This window comes from Sinohyriopsis cumingii, chromosome 2, assembly GCF_028554795.1.
Source record: "Sinohyriopsis cumingii isolate HCF-2022 chromosome 2, ASM2855479v2, whole genome shotgun sequence".
Classification (NCBI taxonomy): domain Eukaryota; kingdom Metazoa; phylum Mollusca; class Bivalvia; order Unionida; family Unionidae; genus Sinohyriopsis; species Sinohyriopsis cumingii.
The window spans coordinates 167,246,162-167,265,368 of NC_142962.1; the positions used below are offsets into that span (position 1 = coordinate 167,246,162).

Here is a 19,207-nt window from a genome sequence, read left to right on the forward strand (position 1 = left end):
TTTTTATGCATTATTGCATTGAACATTTCATATCAGTGCACCGGTAATTATGTTTTTACTTTGCTTTGAAATTGTAAATACCTAACTCATTAAAATGTAATCCCAGTATGACAACACAACGAACAAACAATACGGTTTGATGCTAATACTGTAAAAGCTGAATTTTGGTTTGCTTTAATGTAAGTGACCTTACACCATACCTGTCAACTTTCACAACAGGAGGGAAAAAAAACTACCGATTTTTGGGGTCACTCCACACCTACCTCCTGATTTCATAATATCTCCCGATTTTTGCAGAGAACTCCCGATTATTACATTATGTCTTCGATTTTCATTTCTTCTAAACAAAAAAAGTCCTACATGTTCTGTTGTATCACCTGTGAATTATTGTTGTGATGAAATAATTACTTTATATAAAGAATTCGCTTCTTCACTAAATAGAATGTTAAGTTTAAATACTATTCACATAAATTAATGATTTTTTTTACCTCTACAGGAATACAAAAAAAAACAACAAATAAACCAGAACAAAAATGTAAACCACAACAATAAAATCGTCCACAATTAATTTAAATCCCAAGAATGATCACTACAAATGCTGTAACTCCATTGGCTATAGCACCATTTCCACAAAAGAAATTTACATGAGTGAACACCTGGCATTTTTATACTGTATATACCAATGACAATTACCATTGTTAAATTAAAAGAAGGAATGAAAATACATACCACACAGCAAATGTGTCCTCAAAAAACTAATTCAGAATGTAGGTTTTATAATAAACAATACTAAATGCTTTACGAGTTGACAGTACGGGAATATGGTCGGATATACAAAGAGGGGAAAATAGTTGCCATATGTATGGTACCATGAGGCTGGCTATTTTGGTACCTTTAGTTCAACAAACTTGGGAATCCTTTATTTCGCAATCAATTGCTGGTGCTTGCATAACACAGAATAGTGTAGAACATGGTTTCTTTGAATTACGACGGGGACCAATCATTTTCACAAAATAGTTGCATGGATAAGGATTAACTTTTCATTACTCGTGCTGGCTTTATTGCTTGGTTATTTAAGACTAATCTTTAGCTATTGTGCAGTTTGACCACAGCTGACCAGAATATGAAAACAGGACATGTCCTGGGGGAAAATAAGGCACATCACAGGGAGAAACGGATAGTCTTTTTGCTAAATTCATGCATATTGGACCAGGAAGATCGATCAATATTTAGTGAAAACAAGGCTTTAAAAATGCCATGAAAAACCTCCCGATTTTAGATCCCAGTCTCTATTTTTTTATTCAGTCTTCCTACTTGCCTTTTGAAAAGTTCATAGGTATGCCTTTGACCCCATTTTACAAAACTACGGCAATTACACATCAGTGTACTTGAATAGTTACCGGTCAAAATTCCCTCATATCACAAACCAGTTTCAGGGTTTTAATGATTAACTGGCCTGTACTGCTGTTGCAAAACGAAAGAATTTCGCCAACTATCAACATAGGAGATGCCGAAATGTCAAGCTTTCCATTGTGTGGAAAGTTATGATGTTTGTTCAGCTAAAACACAAAACTAAAATTGATTGATGTTGATCAAAGTTGAACCATATGAGAATTTTAGCCTTTATTATTATTACCACACTTCATAAACATGTTGTTGTTGTATGGTTTAACGCCATTTTTCATTACACGATAGACTGTACATGGTGGCCAGTATTAATGGTGGAGGAAGAACCCAGGAAAACCCTGGAAAGAACCACCGACACACAAGAAGCTACTGGCAAGCTTTCTCACATACCCACAGTGGCTGAATCCGAGACTCGAACCCACGCAGACAGATGTGAGATGGCAATGATCCGTAACGGAGAGCGCTTTAGACCACTCGGCCACTCGGGGTCCCCCGTAAACATGTAAATTATGATGGTTATGTGCCTTGTACAATTAAACGTGTGAACCTTTTTAAAGTATTACCTCAATTTGTAGGATCACTTATATAATTGAAAATGAGTAATTTGTGAGCGTGTGATTCAACATAAATGAAACAGCTATTAAGGACTAGCTGAAATGTTATCTGGAAGAATGCAATTTGGTCGAATCAATGAATAAAGCAAAATCTGCATCTAATATGTTTGGGAATAAGTAAGGATTTAAGGATTTAAGTGACGCTATGCATGCTTTGCACTGTGTAAGTACTGTACATTATAGTTCAGCATGGTCTCCCTGGTAAACTCAACTGGCCCACGAATTATGCAGTCTATATTTACCTTTATTTAACTTCGTGTTGGAGAAATCAGAAAATATGCAAATACAAAATAATAACAAAATCAATCATAGTACTGTGTAACAGTTTAATAATTGTTGGGTCATGGAAAGTTACTCTTTTTTTACATGCCTATGTCTTAGGACAGAGAAAAAGTTATTGTTTTGTGTCCAAAGATTTACAGCCATTACAGTAGTCAACAAAAAGACCCCAAAACTGTCGAGTTTAGACATTGGCCCATGGATAAGACTTCCCCCCTTCTTCCAGGCCTTTATTTTTTCCTAAATTATTCATCTTATACGCAAGTTTATACGGTATATAAACTCACCTTTGTTCACAGAAGAATGTGGACATAAACTGGTCCCCAAACTGACAGAAGTTTCACCAACGACTGCATATTTACGTGGTAAATATATGACTCAAAATGAAATTTGTTTACATATTCTGTAGTCTTCTGTTCCAAGCCAAATACTAAAATATCCGGTCACAAATACACTACAGTAAATATGGGAATTTCTCCATCCAGGAATCGTTATTTCAAATAAATATTAAAACAATGTAATGTTTAGTTGTGAAAGTGACATGTTCGGTTACATTAACATGGACAGTCTGGTACATTCTAACCGGTATTGCATTAAACAATGTGACATCACGAGCATTAAATAGTCTGTGTTGAAAAATGATTTTGTCTGTTTAAAATGTACTGTTTATTCGGAAGGACACTTGATCTTTGACTTATAGATTGTAAAAAAAGTGAAATTTATTTTTAAACATTAATACTAGTTTGTTTGGGAACTTTGTTTGGGACTATTTTTTACACACAACAAATGAAAGGTGCAGCATCTGTCAGAATGAACAAAATTATTCGTTTTTCTTTCTATCTAAATAATTTCTACTGAAATAAAAACTAAGTGATATAAAAGAATCTCAATGAGTAATGATTTAATATTAAATTTATGAAACTTGTTGGATAATGTTCATAATTTCAATATTAAATCATTACCCATTTGAGATCCTCTTTGAATTTTTATCTGTGTATATTGCTATACAGATTTTCATTAAAAAGCCTTTTAGGTTGTATCTTTGTAATTAATGCAGAGATTTTGATTTTTAATGAAAAAAATATGTTTGAAGAATATAATTGTATCAATAGAAAGCAAACATAGGCATGTCAGTTTACAAGTAAGTATATGCAGTGTCCAGAAGTAAAATTTGAGAAATATTGTTACAAGAATATAAATAGGCAAATATTATTTTTCCAAAGAGAATCATAAAAGGAAAATAGAATCTTTCCAGATTATATATTTTGACTTGAATGGCTAATTGCTACATTTTAGAAATACCCAGTAGAATCCAGTGAATTATGTTGATGTTTTAGAAATACCCAATAGAGTCCAGTGCAATATGTAGTTTTAGAAATACCCAATAGAGTCCAGTGCATTATGTTGATGTTTTAGAAATATACAATAGAATCCAGTGCAATATGTTGATGTTTTAGAAATATCCAGTAGAGTCCAGTGCAATATGTTGATGTTTTAGAAATACCCAATAGAATCCAGTGCTATATGTTGATGTTTTAGAAATATCCAGTAGAGGCCAGTGTATTACGTTGATGTTTTAGAAATACACAATAGAGTCCAGTGCATTATGTTGATGTTTTAGAAATACGCAATAGAGTCCAGTGCATTATGTTGATGTTTTAGAAATACGCAATAGAGTCCAGTGCATTATGTTGATGTTTTACATGTTGTGTACATGCAGAGGAAGGGTCCAAGCAGTCGTGCCAGCAGTGCTGTAGACAAGGATCTTCGTGTTCCATTCAGGGAGAGGATGATACCCCAGGAGGGAAGACCCAGCACAACTCATGCCATGAGGGTTAGCCATTTCCTACAGGCCCTTTCAGTCTATCTGCATGATTTTATTTATTTTCTTCCATCCTTTCTGTCTAGCTGCATGATTTTATTTATTTTCTTCCATCCTTCCTATCTGCATGATTTTATTTTTTTTCTTCCATCCTTTCAGTCTACCTGCATGATTTTATTTATTTTCTTCCATCCTTTCTGTCTACCTGCATGATTTTATTTTTCTTCCATCCTTTCAGTCTACCTGCATGATTTTATTTATTTTCTTCCATCCTTTCTGTCTAGCTGCATGATTTTATTTATTTTCTTCCATCCTTTCAGTCTACCTGCATGATTTTATTTATTTTTTTCCATCCTTTCAGTCTACCTGCATGATTTTATTTATTTTCTTCCATCCTTTCTGTCTACCTGCATGATTTTATTTATTTTCTTCCATCCTTTCAGTCTACCTGCATGATTTTATTTATTTTCTTCCATCCTTTCTGTCTAGCTGCATGATATTATTTATTTTCTTCCATCCTTTCTGTCTACCTGCATGATTTTATTTATTTTCTTCCATCCTTTCTGTCTAACTGCATGATTTTATTTATTTTCTTCCATCCTTTCTGTCTAACTGCATGATTTTATTTATTTTCTTCCATCCTTTCAGTCTACCTGCATGATTTTATTTATTTTCTTCCATCCTTTCTGTCTAACTGCATGATTTTATTTATTTTCTTCCATCCTTTCTGTCTAACTGCATGATTTTATTTATTTTCTTCCATCCTTTCAGTCTACCTGCATGATTTTATTTATTTTCTTCCATCCTTTCTGTCTATCTGCATGATTTTATTTATTTTCTTCCATCCTTTCTGTCTGAAAAAAATCTTTGTGGATCTGCATTCCTGAATTCGGATGAAATATTTATTACCCATGTACAATGAGAGACGTCAGTATTATCCAGGTACTTTAGTATGGAATATTTTGATATCCTCCCTCTATTCATCAGTCTGTAATTATCTTGATATCCTCCCTCTATTCTTCAGTCTGTAATTATCTTGATATCCTCCCACTATTCATCTGTCTGTAATTATCTTGATATCCTCCCGCTATTCATCTGTCTGTAATTATCTTGATATCCTCCCGCTATTCATCTGTCTGTAATTATCTTGATATCCTCCCACTATTCATCTGTCCGTAATTATCTTGATATCCTCCCTCTATTCATCTGTCTGTAATTATCTTGAGCTAAACTGCTGTATAAAATTCAGAATTGGGACAGAATTTCCCTTTTTGGTACTGATGTATGAGAGGGTTACAGTATATTTTCTTTTAGGTAGCTTGGAGGGATCTGAGGGTTTTTCAGTTTATATACCTCCCCTTAGGGTGCTTGGGGGGATCTGAAGTTAAATATATTAATTTGCAGTGATTTTTTAAAATATATGTTTGACTAGATTTAATACATGTTACTGTATGAGCAGTATGCATTATTGATTTATCAGATGTGGGTTATAGTCCCTTTGTCATGGTCTGAAAGTGGATTTGAGTGGGGAACATGTAATACAAAAGCAGCAAAATCTTTCTTGGTGTGCAATGTAAATAGCTCAAGTTAAATGTGTGTACAGTTACATTAATTTTGGTACTTGATAATGCCATGTCTTTAACATTTACCATGACATGTACAGGTATGTACATTGATTTTGGTACTTGATAATGCCATGTCTTTAACATTTACCATGACATGTACAGGTGTGTACATTGATTTTGGTACTTGATAATGCCATGTCTTTAACATTTACCATGACATGTACAGGTATGTACATTGATTTTGGTACTTGATAATGCCATGTCTTTAACATTTACCATGACATGTACAGGTATGTACATTGATTTTGGTACTTGATAATGCCACGTCTTTAACATTTACCATGACATGTACAGGTATGTACATTGATTTTGGTACTAGATAATGCCATGTCTTTAACATTTACCATGACATGTACAGGTATGTACATTGATTTTGGTACTTGATAATGCCACGTCTTTAACATTTACCATGACATGTACAGGTATGTACATTGATTTTGGCACTTGATAATGCCACGTCTTTAACATTTACCATGACATGTACAGGTATGTACATTGATTTTGGTACTTGATGACGCCATGTCTTTAACATTTACCATGACATGTACAGGTGTGTACATTAATTTTGGTACTTGATAACGCCATGTCTTTAACATTTACCATGACATGTACAGGTATGTACATTGATTTTGGCACTTGATAATGCCATGTCTTTAACATTTACCATGACATGTACAGGTATGTACATTGATTTTGGTACTTGATAATGCCACGTCTTTAACATTTACCATGACATGTACAGGTGTGTACATTAATTTTGGTACTTGATAATGCCATGTCTTTAACATTTACCATGACATGTACAGGTATGTACATTGATTTTGGTACTTGATAATGCCATGTCTTTAACATTTACCATGACATGTACAGGTATGTACATTGATTTTGGTATTTGATAATGCCATGTCTTTAACATTTACCATGACATGTACAGGTATGTACATTGATTTTGGCACTTGATAATGCCATGTCTTTAACATTTACCATGACATGTACAGGTATGTACATTGATTTTGGCACTTGATAATGCCACGTCTTTAACATTTACCATGACATGTACAGGTGTGTACATTAATTTTGGTACTTGATAATGCCATGTCTTTAACATTTACCATGACATGTACAGGTGTGTACATTAATTTTGGTACTTGATAACACCATGTCTTTAACATTTACCATGACATGTACAGGTATGTACATTGATTTAGGTACAGTAGAACCTGTCTTGAAATAGCACCCCTTCTGCCAAAAATAATGATCTTTCAAGATGGGTGGTCTCTCGTGACAAGTCATAACACTATTTAATCAATAAATCTACATAGACAACATGGTCTCTCAAGACGTGCTCTCAAAGCAGTGGTCTCACAAGACAGGTTTTACTGTACTTGATAGTGTCATGTCTTTAACATTTACCATATAAAGGTATGTACATTTATTTTGGTATTTGATAATCTTAAACATTTGCCATGGACAGGTATGTACATTTATTTTGGTATTTGATAATCTTAAACATTTGCCATGGACAGGTATGTACATTTATTTTGGTATTTGATAATCTTAAACATTTGCCATGGACAGGTATGTACATTTGTTTTGGTATTTGATAATCTTAAACATTTGCCATGGACAGGTATGTACATTTATTTTGGTATTTGATAATCTTAATCATTTGCCATGGACAGGTATGTACATTTATTTTGGTATTTGATAATCTTAAACATTTGCCATGGACAGGTATGTACATTTATTTTGGTATTTGATAATCTTAAACATTTGCCATGGACAGGTATGTACATTTCTTTTGGTATTTGATAATCTTAAACATTTGCCATGGACATGTATGTACATTTATTTTGGTATTTGATAATCTTAAACATTTGCCATGGACAGGTATGTACATTTCTTTTGGTATTTGATAATCTTAAACATTTGCCATGGACAGGTATGTACATTTATTTTGGTATTTGATAATCTTAAACATTTGCCGTGGACAGGTATGTACATTTCTTTTGGTATTTGATAATCTTAAACATTTGCCGTGGACAGGTATGTACATTTATTTTGGTATTTGATAATCTTAAACATTTGCCATGGACAGGTATGTACATTTATTTTGGTATTTGATAATCTTAAACATTTGCCATGGACAGGTATGTACATTTATTTTGGTATTTGATAATCTTGAACATTTGCCATGGACAGGTATGTACATTTATTTTGGTATTTGATAATCTTGAACATTTGCCATGGACAGGTATGTACATTTATTTTGGTATTTGATAATCTTAAACATTTGCCATGGACAGGCATGTACATTTATTTTGGTATTTGATAATCTTAAACATTTGCCATGGACAGGTATGTACATTTATTTTGGTATTTGATAATCTTAAACATTTGCCATGGACAGGTATGTACATTTATTTTGGTATTTGATAATCTTAAACATTTGCCATGGACAGGTATGTACATTTATTTTGGTATTTGATAATCTTAAACATTTGCCATGGACAGGTATTGGTTTTGTCCACAAAGAAATTAAACAGAACTTTAGATGGCTTGTTATTCTGTGAATTGTTGAAGAAAAAATTATTCATTTTAACATAAATTATTATTATAACTATTAAATTGAAGAACGTTTAAAATTTGAAGAAATATCACTTTTAGATGATTTGTTTCCTGCCTTATTTTTTATAATTTTATTAAAAAAAGGATCTGATTTATTGAAATCAGGGTCTTTAGAAATACTTAAACATCCATCACATTTATTAAGATCAGGTCCTGGGAAATATTTAAACTTCCATCTGATAGGTAGATGTGTTATTGACTGTCTGTTTGTTTGTCTTTTCAGTCTGATACACCTCTAGGTGTTCCAAGGCGGGCATCCACGCCATTCGGAAGTAGTCTTGCATTTAGCCCAGCCAACACAAGAAGTAATACATTTGGTGAGTGATGACAAGAAATGCCAGTACTAGTATAAAATATTGTATGCATTAAAAAAGCAAATGTGGTTGATTTTTTCAGATTGAAGCACTAAATAATATCAATGCCTTTAAGTGCTTAATATTCATTAAGGAATAAACTTTAAAAATTGCCAGGTGGTATTTATTGGTCAAAAGGTTTAGTGGGAATGAGATTTTAAAATCTGTTTTATAGTGTCCGTCTTAATGTGGCATCAATTTTTTTATTTGGTCTTACCATTTAAAGAAACAAAGGTCTTCATCATTCTAATGTTTATGTTAGGTTTTACCAAGGTAACAAAAATCTTTCATCACTGTAAACTGTTGATTAGGTCTTACCAAGGTAACAAAAGACTTTCATCACTATAAACTACTGATTAGGTCTTACTAAAGTAACAAAGGACTGCATCACTGTAAACTGTTGATTAGGTCTTACCAAGGTAACAAAGGACTGCATCACTGTAAACTGTTGATTAGGCCTTACCAAGGTAACAAAGGACTGCATCACTGTAAACTGTTGATTAGGCCTTACCAAGGTAACAAAGGACTGCATCACTGTAAAATGTCAATTAGGCCTTACCAAGGTAACAAAGGACTGCATCACTCTAAACTGTTGATCAGGTCTTGCCAAGGTAACCAAGGACTTTCATCACTGTAAACTGTCGATTAGGTCTTACCAAGGTAACAAAGGACTGCATCACTATAAACTGTCGATTAGGTCTTACCAAGGTAGAAAAGGACTGTATCACTGTAAACTGTTGATTAGGTCTTACCAAGGTAACAAAGGACTGCATCACTGTAAACAGTTAATTAGGTCTTACCAAGGTAACAAAGGACTGCATCACTCTAAACTGTTGATCAGGTCTTACCAAGGTAACAAAAGACTTTCATCACTGTAAACTATTGATTAGGTCTTACCAAGGTAACACATTAATACTGGCCGCCATGTATAGCTTATTGTGTGCTGCAAAATGGCGTTAAACCCTACAACAATAACCAAGGTAACAAAGGACTGCATCACTCTAAACTGTTGATTAGGTCTTACCAAGGTAACAAAGGACTGCATCACTCTAAACTGTTGATTAGGTCTTATAAAGGTAACAAAGGACTTTCATCACTGTAAGCTGTTAATTAGGCCTTACCAAGGTAACAAAGGACTGCATCACTGTAAATTGTTGATTAGAACTTACCAAGGTAACAAAGGACTGCATCACTCTAAACTGTTGATTAGGTCTTACCAGGGTAACAAAGGACTGCATCACTGTAAACTGTTGATTAGGTATTTCCAAGGTAACAAAGAACTGCATCACTGTAAACTGTTGATTAGGTCTCACAAAGGTAACAAAGGACTTTCATCTCTGTAAACTGTTAATTAGGTCTTACCAAGGTAACAAAGGACTTTCATCACTGTAAACTGTCGATTAGGTCTTACCAAGGTAACAAAGGACTGCATCACTGTAAACTGTTGATTAGGTCTAATCAAGGTAACAAAGGACTTTATCACTCTGAACTTGATTAGGTCTTACTATTTAAGGCAGTGAAGGACTCTTCTCTTGCCAACCAGCAAAGATATAGTAGGAAACAGCAATTGATTACAGCTAGGGGGATATCATTTACATTAGGCACCATTGCGCTCATTATGTTGTTCTGTATTTCACTTAAACTCGTGACAATTGGTTTGTGGATACACTTCAGTAAAAGTAACTCATCTATAACAACAGAAGATTAGATTACAGACCGACTTCAAGACTGAATGCCTCACTAAAAAATAACATTACAGCTACTCAGATTACAGACCGACTTCAAGACTGAATGCCTCACTAAAAAATAACATTACAGCTACTCAGATTACAGACCGACTTCAAGACTGAATGCCTCACTAAAAAATAACATTACAGCTACTCAGATGGCTTGTCCTTCTGAATAATCATTAGGTAAATCTGATCATTTCATGACTGCACTAACACGTACCCTTTTTCTGTCCAGGTGGTTCCCACATGATGGCCTTAAACATAACAGGGTGTAGTCTTCAGCCATCTAGTGATATGGGGCATCTGGGTCAAGTCCCCCAGGAAATTCTTGAAGATCCTGAGATGACCCCTGATGATGTCATCAAGACCAAACAGTGGAGTAAGTGTTGGCAGAATATACTTAGTGATTTAGAAAGGCCAGTGTAAGAATGCTTAGTGATTTAGAAAGGCCAGTGTAAGAATGCTTAGTGATTTAGAAAGGCCAGTGTAAGAATACTTAGTGATTTAGAAAGGCCAGTGTAAGAATACTGAGTGGTTTAGAAAGGCCAGTGTAAGAATGCTTAGTGATTTAGAAAGGCCAGTGTAAGAATACTTAGTGATTTAGAAAGGCCAGTGTAAGAATACTTAGTGATTTAGAAAGGCCATTGTAAGAATACTTAGTGGTTTAGAAAGGCCAGTGTAAGAATACTTAGTGATTTAGAAAGGCCAGTGTAAGAATACTTAGTGATTTAGAAAGGCCAGTGTAAGAATACTTAGTGATTTAGAAAGGCCAGTGTAAGAATACTTAGTGATTTAGAAAGGCCAGTGTAAGAATACTTAGTGGTTTAGGAAGGCCAGTGTAAGAATACTTAGTGATTTAGAAAGGCCAGTGTAAGAATACTTAGTGATTTAGAAAGGCCAGTGTAAGAATACTTAGTGGTTTAGAAAGGCCAGTGTAAGAATACTTAGTGATTTAGAAAGGCCAGTGTAAGAATATTTAGTAATTTAGAAAGGCCAGTGTAAGAATGCTTAGTGATTTAGAAAGGCCAGTGTAAGAATACTTAGTGATTTAGAAAGGCCAGTGTAAGAATACTTAGTGATTTAGAAAGGCCAGTGTAAGAATGCTTAGTGATTTAGAAAGGCCAGTGTAAGAATACTTAGTGATTTAGAAAGGCCAGTGTAAGAATGCTTAGTGATTTAGAAAGGCCAGTGTAAGAATACTTAGTGATTTAGAAAGGCCAGTGTAAGAATACTTAGTAATTTAGAAAGGCCAGTGTAAGAATGCTTAGTGATTTAGAAAGGCCAGTGTAAGAATGCTTAGTGATTTAGAAAGGCCAGTGTAAGAATACTTAGTGATTTAGAAAGGCCAGTGTAAGAATACTTAGTGATTTAGAAAGGCCAGTGTAAGAATACTTAGTGATTTAGAAAGGCCATTGTAAGAATACTTAGTGGTTTAGAAAGACCAATGTAAGAATACTTAGTGGTTTAGAAAGGCCAGTGTAAGAATGCTTAGTGATTTAGAAAGGCCAGTGTAAGAATGCTTAGTGGTTTAGAAAGGCCAATGTAAGAATGCTTAGTGATTTAGAAAGGCCAGTGTAAGAATGCTTAGTGATTTAGAAAGACCAATGTAAGAATACTAGTGATTTAGAATGGCCAGTTGTCCTAAATACTTATGCTTGACCATGTATTTACGTCTAGCTTGAGAATGGACTCCAGTCCTAATGCAGATTTCTTGGAAGTTTTGGAAACAAAAAGCAGATTACAGCAAATGTGTATTTCATATAGAAAAGTTAATTTTATGCAAGTTAAAGACATTATTACCCGTAATTTGATTTTTTTCTTCAAATTTAGTATGTTTCTCAAGCATGCATTAGCATTGACAACATTAAACACCTGCATATTTCAAGTTTTCTAGTACTGTGGAACACAACATTAAACACCTGCATATTTCAAGTTTTCTAGTACCGTGCAGACAACATTAAACACCTGCATATTTCAAGTTTTCTAGTACTGTGCAGGTGGAAGACAACATTAAACACCTGCATATTCAAGTTTTCTAGTACCGTGGAAGACAACATTAAACACCTGCATATTTCAAGTTTTCTAGTACCGTGGAACACAACATTAAACACCTGCATATTTCAAGTTTTCTAGTACTGTGGAACACAACATTAAACACCTGCATATTTAAAGTTTTCTAGTACCATGGAACACAACATTGTGTTTGAAATTTTCTATGTCCAGTGCATACCTGACACATCAGTTTCAGTTTTAAGTTTTCTGAAGTTGGCAAGATACAACATACGTTTTAAATTTTCTAATGTTCTGTGCAGGCAAGACACAACAGTATTTAAATTTTCTCAAGTCCCATGCAGGCAAGATAAACACTATTTAAGTTTTCTCAAGTCCAATGCAGGCAAGACTCAACAGTGTTTAAGTTTTCTCAAGTCCCAAGCAGGCAATACACAACAGTGTTTAAGTTTTCTCAAGTCCTATGCAGGCGAGACACATCATTCAAGAGGACCCTTCAAGTTATAATCTTTATAGTGAAAGCAGGAGAAACATAATGTGCAGGGAAAAGCATTCAGTTTGAAAGAAACAGATCATTCTTATGTAGGGGATTAATGTGAAAATAATACACCAGTTTATTGCATTTTTGGTTTGTTTGTTTTTATTATTTGGTTTGAGGTGTTCATGACCATCCATCCATCCAGAAAAGCATGTTAGCAAGATAATGGCAAAAAAACACTCAGCACTGACAATGAAACTTTGCTTGCATATTTTCATAATATATAGAAGACTAAATTTGACTTTTAGGCTATTTCTGCAGTTTTTCTTGTTGTGCACTTTTTTAAAAACCCTTTGAACTTAAGGTTTTTTTAATTTATCTTTTACAAGAACCTCATTAGCACGATTATGCAAAGCCACAGGAATGAAATTTATTTGCATTCTTATGTAGATGTGACTTGATTTTGATACCAGCAACATTCTGAATTTGTTACATGTTCTTGAACATTGTTGGAAAGTTTGCATGAAAATCTTAGTAGCACAATTAAGCAAAACCACTGGAATTTGGAAGGATTGTTTGTTCTTAAGAAAACAATATTTTCATGCCATTATGTTCATTTTTAAAGTTTGTATAAATTGTTGAACTATTTAGGATTTTTACTTTTTTGGTCTGCAGTGGGTTACATGTTTTACAAACACAAATCTAATTTGTTGTTGTTCTCATTTTAAGTGTCTTGTCTTGATGCATTATTTCTATATTAACATTTCAGAACCACATTTAATTGGCACTATAGAGCCACTATTGTGTTGTCCTGCAATTAATCCCAGCACATAATTAGTCAGTGCCTTTTATTGTACTTTCCTGCCGTGGACTTTTGAGGCAGGGGCATAGTTCTATAGGCAAGGCTGTATATCTTCATTGTTGTCAGGGAATGAGTTTATATAATAAATTTTGACCATATGGTTTAAGGATTTTACGTGCATTTCCTTTATTATATATACCATTTACAAAATTATAACATTTGTACCTTATTACAACTCTATGGTGTAAATTATGTGGCAGAAAAGAGAGAAACCAACAAGTTTTGTAAAATTCAACAGATTGTTTATTTCTGTAAAATATTATATGAATATTTAAAAATAATATACTTATTATGAATTAAATCCTAAATAATCCAAAAAGTTCCATGCCTGTAGTCTCATAAGTGCTAATGTGCCAAAGGCCTGGAGTGTTGTGATGTGATAACATTTTTTTTATGTATCACAATAATATAAACCAAAATATCCAAATTCACTGTAATTCCAAATTAATGGTTCAGTACAAGAATATTTTTGAGTACTTTATAATTACACTAATAATAATTACAATAATAATAATTAATAATAATAATTTGAATAAATAAATCCACCCAAATTAAAATCTGAACATGACAATAAGACTGATTCTGCTTCAGATGTTAAGGCAAGAATTAATAATTTTTCAAGTAAACAACATTTTATGAAAAGCTAAGACACAATAATAGAGTCAGGATGTAGGTCTGTCTCCTGCCTAAAACATTCAGAGTTGTCAACAAGTTTAGGAATTTCCAAGTGAAAAACTAATACTCTACATTAAGATAGAAGTAAACATGTTTGTTCCATTGATATGACCCAAATATTTAATCTGTTATCATAGAGAAACATTAACTTAGCATTATGGACTGCTCTAGTGGCTTATTGTTTAGAGCACCTACTTTGGATGTGAGGGGTTGCAGGTTCGAACCTTGGCCAAGTCATCTAAAGACTTATAAAAAAATGGTACTAACAGCTGCCTCGCTATGTACTCAGCATTAAGAGGTTAGTGTTAGGACTGGTCAGCCTGGTGTCAGGATAATGTGACTGGGTGGGACATAATGCTTACAGGTCTGTGGCATGATACCCCAGTGCTAGACATCACTATAAATTGCTGCACTGCAGACATCGTAGTGATATCACTGAAAAATTGTTAAAGCTACATTAAAAATCCATATCACACACATACACACACTCTTATTATGTTGTTTACAAAATAAATGTCATTGGTCAGGTACACCATTAACTTGAATCTGGACAAAGGTCAATAACATATACATAACATAATCATTGAGAAAAGCCACAAACAGTGCAAATTAAATATACATATCAACATTTTATAAGTTTCCTTGTACTTTTGTTTAGTTTTTCTTTTAGAAGGATTATCTTTAGAATATTTTGTGTACTTTAAAACTTTTAGTGCTGAGCTGTTGAACACTATTATATGCAGACTTTGAATCTTATATATATATATATATATATATATATATATATATATATATATATATATATATATATATATATATATATATATATATATATATATATTGCATATAGCTTCTTTGAGATGACAGTAAATGAAAAAAGTAATTATTTATTTTGGTAAATCCACTGATAAAGCTGTTCTTTCAAGAAGTGAAATAAAATGCCAACACTCAGTATATGACAAAACAGGAACTTTGTGTTTCCAGGTGTGGAAATGTTAAACACTGCTATGTGATACACTCCGACTATCAAGCAGCAAATGTAAGATGGCATTACTAGCAGTGTTGATATTGTTAAGATTTATTTGTTATTTGTTGAGTTCCTACCACTGTTTTGTTGAAATCCTTCCAGCTGTACAGTTGGTGAAGATTATCCAGGTTGGCTAAATTTTGCCAGACCATTACTTGTTCGTACACAAAGAAAATGTAATCCAAGTTTGTTAAAAAATACGTAAACATTTTGGCTCTTAAATGTTTGGACAATTTTTTAATAAATTCACATTTCCCTTGAAGCTTGGAGTGATGTTTAATGCAATACGTCTTTTGACAAAAATCATAGAAAGTAAAACCTCACCTTGCTTATTATCCCATCGTTCCACACCATTGTAAATGAACATCCCATCCGGGCCTGGCTCTCAACTGTATCAGAAAAGGATTTGAGGACATTGGTGATTTGATGAATTCTTTGAAATAACGTTTACTAAAGTTTATATTTTGTATGATTTTAGTTTTCAGTTACCATTTTAAGAATGTGTTGATTATACCTTTTACTTTGAACAGCATGTGTACTGTATGCTTTTATGACAGTAGATTGAACAGTATGTGTACTGTATGTTTTTATGACAGTAGTGAACAGCATGTGTACTGTATATTTTTATGACAGTAGAGAACAGCATGTGTACTGTATGTTTTTATGACAGTAGATTGAACAGCATGTGTACTGTATGTTTTTATGACAGTAGAGTGAACAGCATGTACACTGTATGCTTTTATGACAGTAGAGTGAACAGCATGTACACTGTATGCTTTTATGACAGTAGATTGAACAGCATGTGTACTGTATGTTTTTATGACAGCAGAGTGAACAGCATGTGTACTGTATGTTTTTATGACAATAGAGTGAACAGCATGTACACTGTATGCTTTTATGACAGTAGAGTGAACAGCATGTGTACTGTATGTTTTTATGACAGTAGAGTGAACAGCATGTGTACTGTATGTTTTTATGACAGTAGAGTGAACAGCATGTGTACTGTATGTTTTTATGACAGTAGTGAACAGCATGTGTACTGTATGTTTTTATGACAGTAGAGTGAACAGCATGTATACTGTATGTTTTTATGACAGTAGTGAACAGCATGTGTACTGTATGTTTTTATGACAGTAGAGTGAACAGCATGTGTACTGTATGTTTTTATGATAGTAGAGTGAACATCATGTGTACTGTATGTTTTTATGACAGTAGTGAACAGCATGTGTACTGTATGTTTTTATGACAGTAGAGTGAACAGCATGTATACTGTATGTTTTTATGACAGTAGGTTTAACAGTATGTGTACTGTATGTTTTTGTGACAGTTAATTGAACAGCATGTGTACAGTATGTTTTTAGACAGTTAATTGAACAGCACGTTTACTTTGTTTTTATGACAGTTAATTGAACAGCATGTTTACTTTGTTTTTATGACAGTTAATTGAACAGCATGTACATTATGACAGTTAATTGAAAAGCATGAACTTAATGGATCGTCACAATGACATGAAATATTGCTGTATGTCATGACTTGATGGATTTTCACAATGACATGAAATATTGCTGTATGTCATGGCTTGATGGATTTTCACAATGATATGAAATATTGCTGTATGTCATGGCTTGATGGATTTTCACAATGATATGAAATATTGCTGTATGTCATGGCTTGATGAATTTTCACAATGACATGAAATGTTGTTATGTCATGACTTGAAGGATCATCACAATGCTACATGAAATATTGCTGTATGTCATGACTTGATGAATTTTCACAATGACATGAAATGTTGTATGTCATGGCTTGATGGATCGTCACAATGACATGAAATATTGCTGTATGTCGTGGCTTGATGGATCATCAAAATGCTACATAAAATATTGTTGATTCTGGTAATTGTTAATGAAATGTATTAACATAAGTCTTGTCTAAATTGTATTGTCTGTAATCACAATGTAAAGTGTTCTACTGTAGGTAGTCAAGATAGTATGATGTTAATGCAGTTTCCCTTCCACTCTAGAAAAGACCAGCATTTTCCAAAGTCTAGTCTCTTAAACAACATAAGATGTAGCAAAGTCTGACTTTAAACTTGAATATTGTACGCAGCATCTACTGATCTTTTGACAAACTACATGTCATTAAATGCAGTAATCAGAGGAATTGGTTAACTGTGTTCATGCTGTAATGTTTTAAGTTGTCATTATTCATGCTGTCATGTTTTACATTGTCATTATTCATGCTCCCATGTTTTAAGTTGTCATTATTCATGCTGTCATGTTTTACATTGTCATTATTCATGCTCCCATGTTTTAAGTTGTCATTATTCATGCTGTCATGTTTTATGTTGTCATTATTCATGCTGTCATGTTTTATGTTGTCATTATTCATGCTGTCATGTTTTACGTTGTCATTATTCATGCTCCCATAATGTTTTAAGTTGTCATTATTCATGCTGTCACGTTTTAAGCCATCATTTTTCATGCTGTTACAATGCTTTAAGTTGTCTTTGTTCATGCTGTCATAATGTCAGCATTCATACAAAATCTTAATGACATTAGTATCCCTCATGTCTGCATTCATACACCATCTTGATAACATCCATCATGTCGGCTTTCATACACCATCTTGATGACATCCATTATGCCTGCATTCATACACCGTCTTGATAACATCCATCATGCCTGCATTCATACACCATCTTGATGATAGTATCATGCCTGCTTTCATACACCATCTTGATGATAGTATCATGCCTGCATTCATACACCATCTTGATGACAGTATCATGCCTGCATTCATACACTATCTTGATGACATCCATCATGTCTGCTTTCATACACCATCTTGATGACAGTATCATGCCTGCATTCATTCACCATTTTGATGACATCCATCATGTCTGCTTTCATACACCATCTTGATGACAGTATCATGCCTGCATTCATACACCATCTTGATGACAGTATCATGCCTGCATTCATTCACCATTTTGATGACATCCATCATGTCTGCTTTCATACACCATCTTGATGACATCCATCATGCCTGCATTCATACACCATCTTGATGACATCCATCATGCCTGCTTTCATACACCATCTTGATGACATTAGTATCCATCATGTCTGCATTCATACACCATCTTGATGACATCCATCATGTCGGCTTTCATACACCATCTTGATGACATCCATCATGTCTGCATTCATACACCATTTTGATGACATCCATCATATCTGCATTCATACACCATCTTGATGACATCCATCATGTCTGCATTCATACACCATCTTGATGACATCCATCATGCTTGCTTTCATACACCATCTTGATGACAGTATCATGCCTGCATTCATACACCATCTTGATGACATCCATCATGCCTGCTTTCATACACCATCTTGATGACATTAGTATCCATAATGTCTGCATTCATACACCATCTTGATGACAGTATCATGCCTGCATTCATACACCATCTTGATGACATCCATCATGCTTGCTTTCATACACCATCTTGATGACATCCATCATGCCTGCATTCATTCACCATTTTGATGACATCCATCATGTCTGCTTTCATACACCATCTTGATGACATCCATCATGCCTGCATTCATACACCATCTTGATGACATCCATCATGCCTGCATATCATACACCATCTTGATGACATCCATCATGCCTGCATTCA

At 33.9% G+C, this 19,207-nt stretch overlaps 1 protein-coding gene across 6 annotated transcripts in view; it reads left to right on the forward strand.

Moving 5' to 3' along the window:
* LOC149806260 (protein FAM149A-like) overlaps positions 1-19,207 on the forward strand; it is a 241,636-nt gene that overhangs the window by 215,957 nt on the left and 6,472 nt on the right. For all 6 annotated transcript variants that reach the window (XM_089951209.1, XM_089951210.1, XM_089951207.1 and 3 more), the window contains 3 exons: positions 4,021-4,134; positions 8,599-8,692; positions 10,694-10,837. In XM_089951209.1, coding sequence (XP_089807335.1) covers positions 4,021-4,134; positions 8,599-8,692; positions 10,694-10,837 — 352 coding nt within the window. The remainder of the gene's footprint in view (positions 1-4,020; positions 4,135-8,598; positions 8,693-10,693; positions 10,838-19,207) is intronic.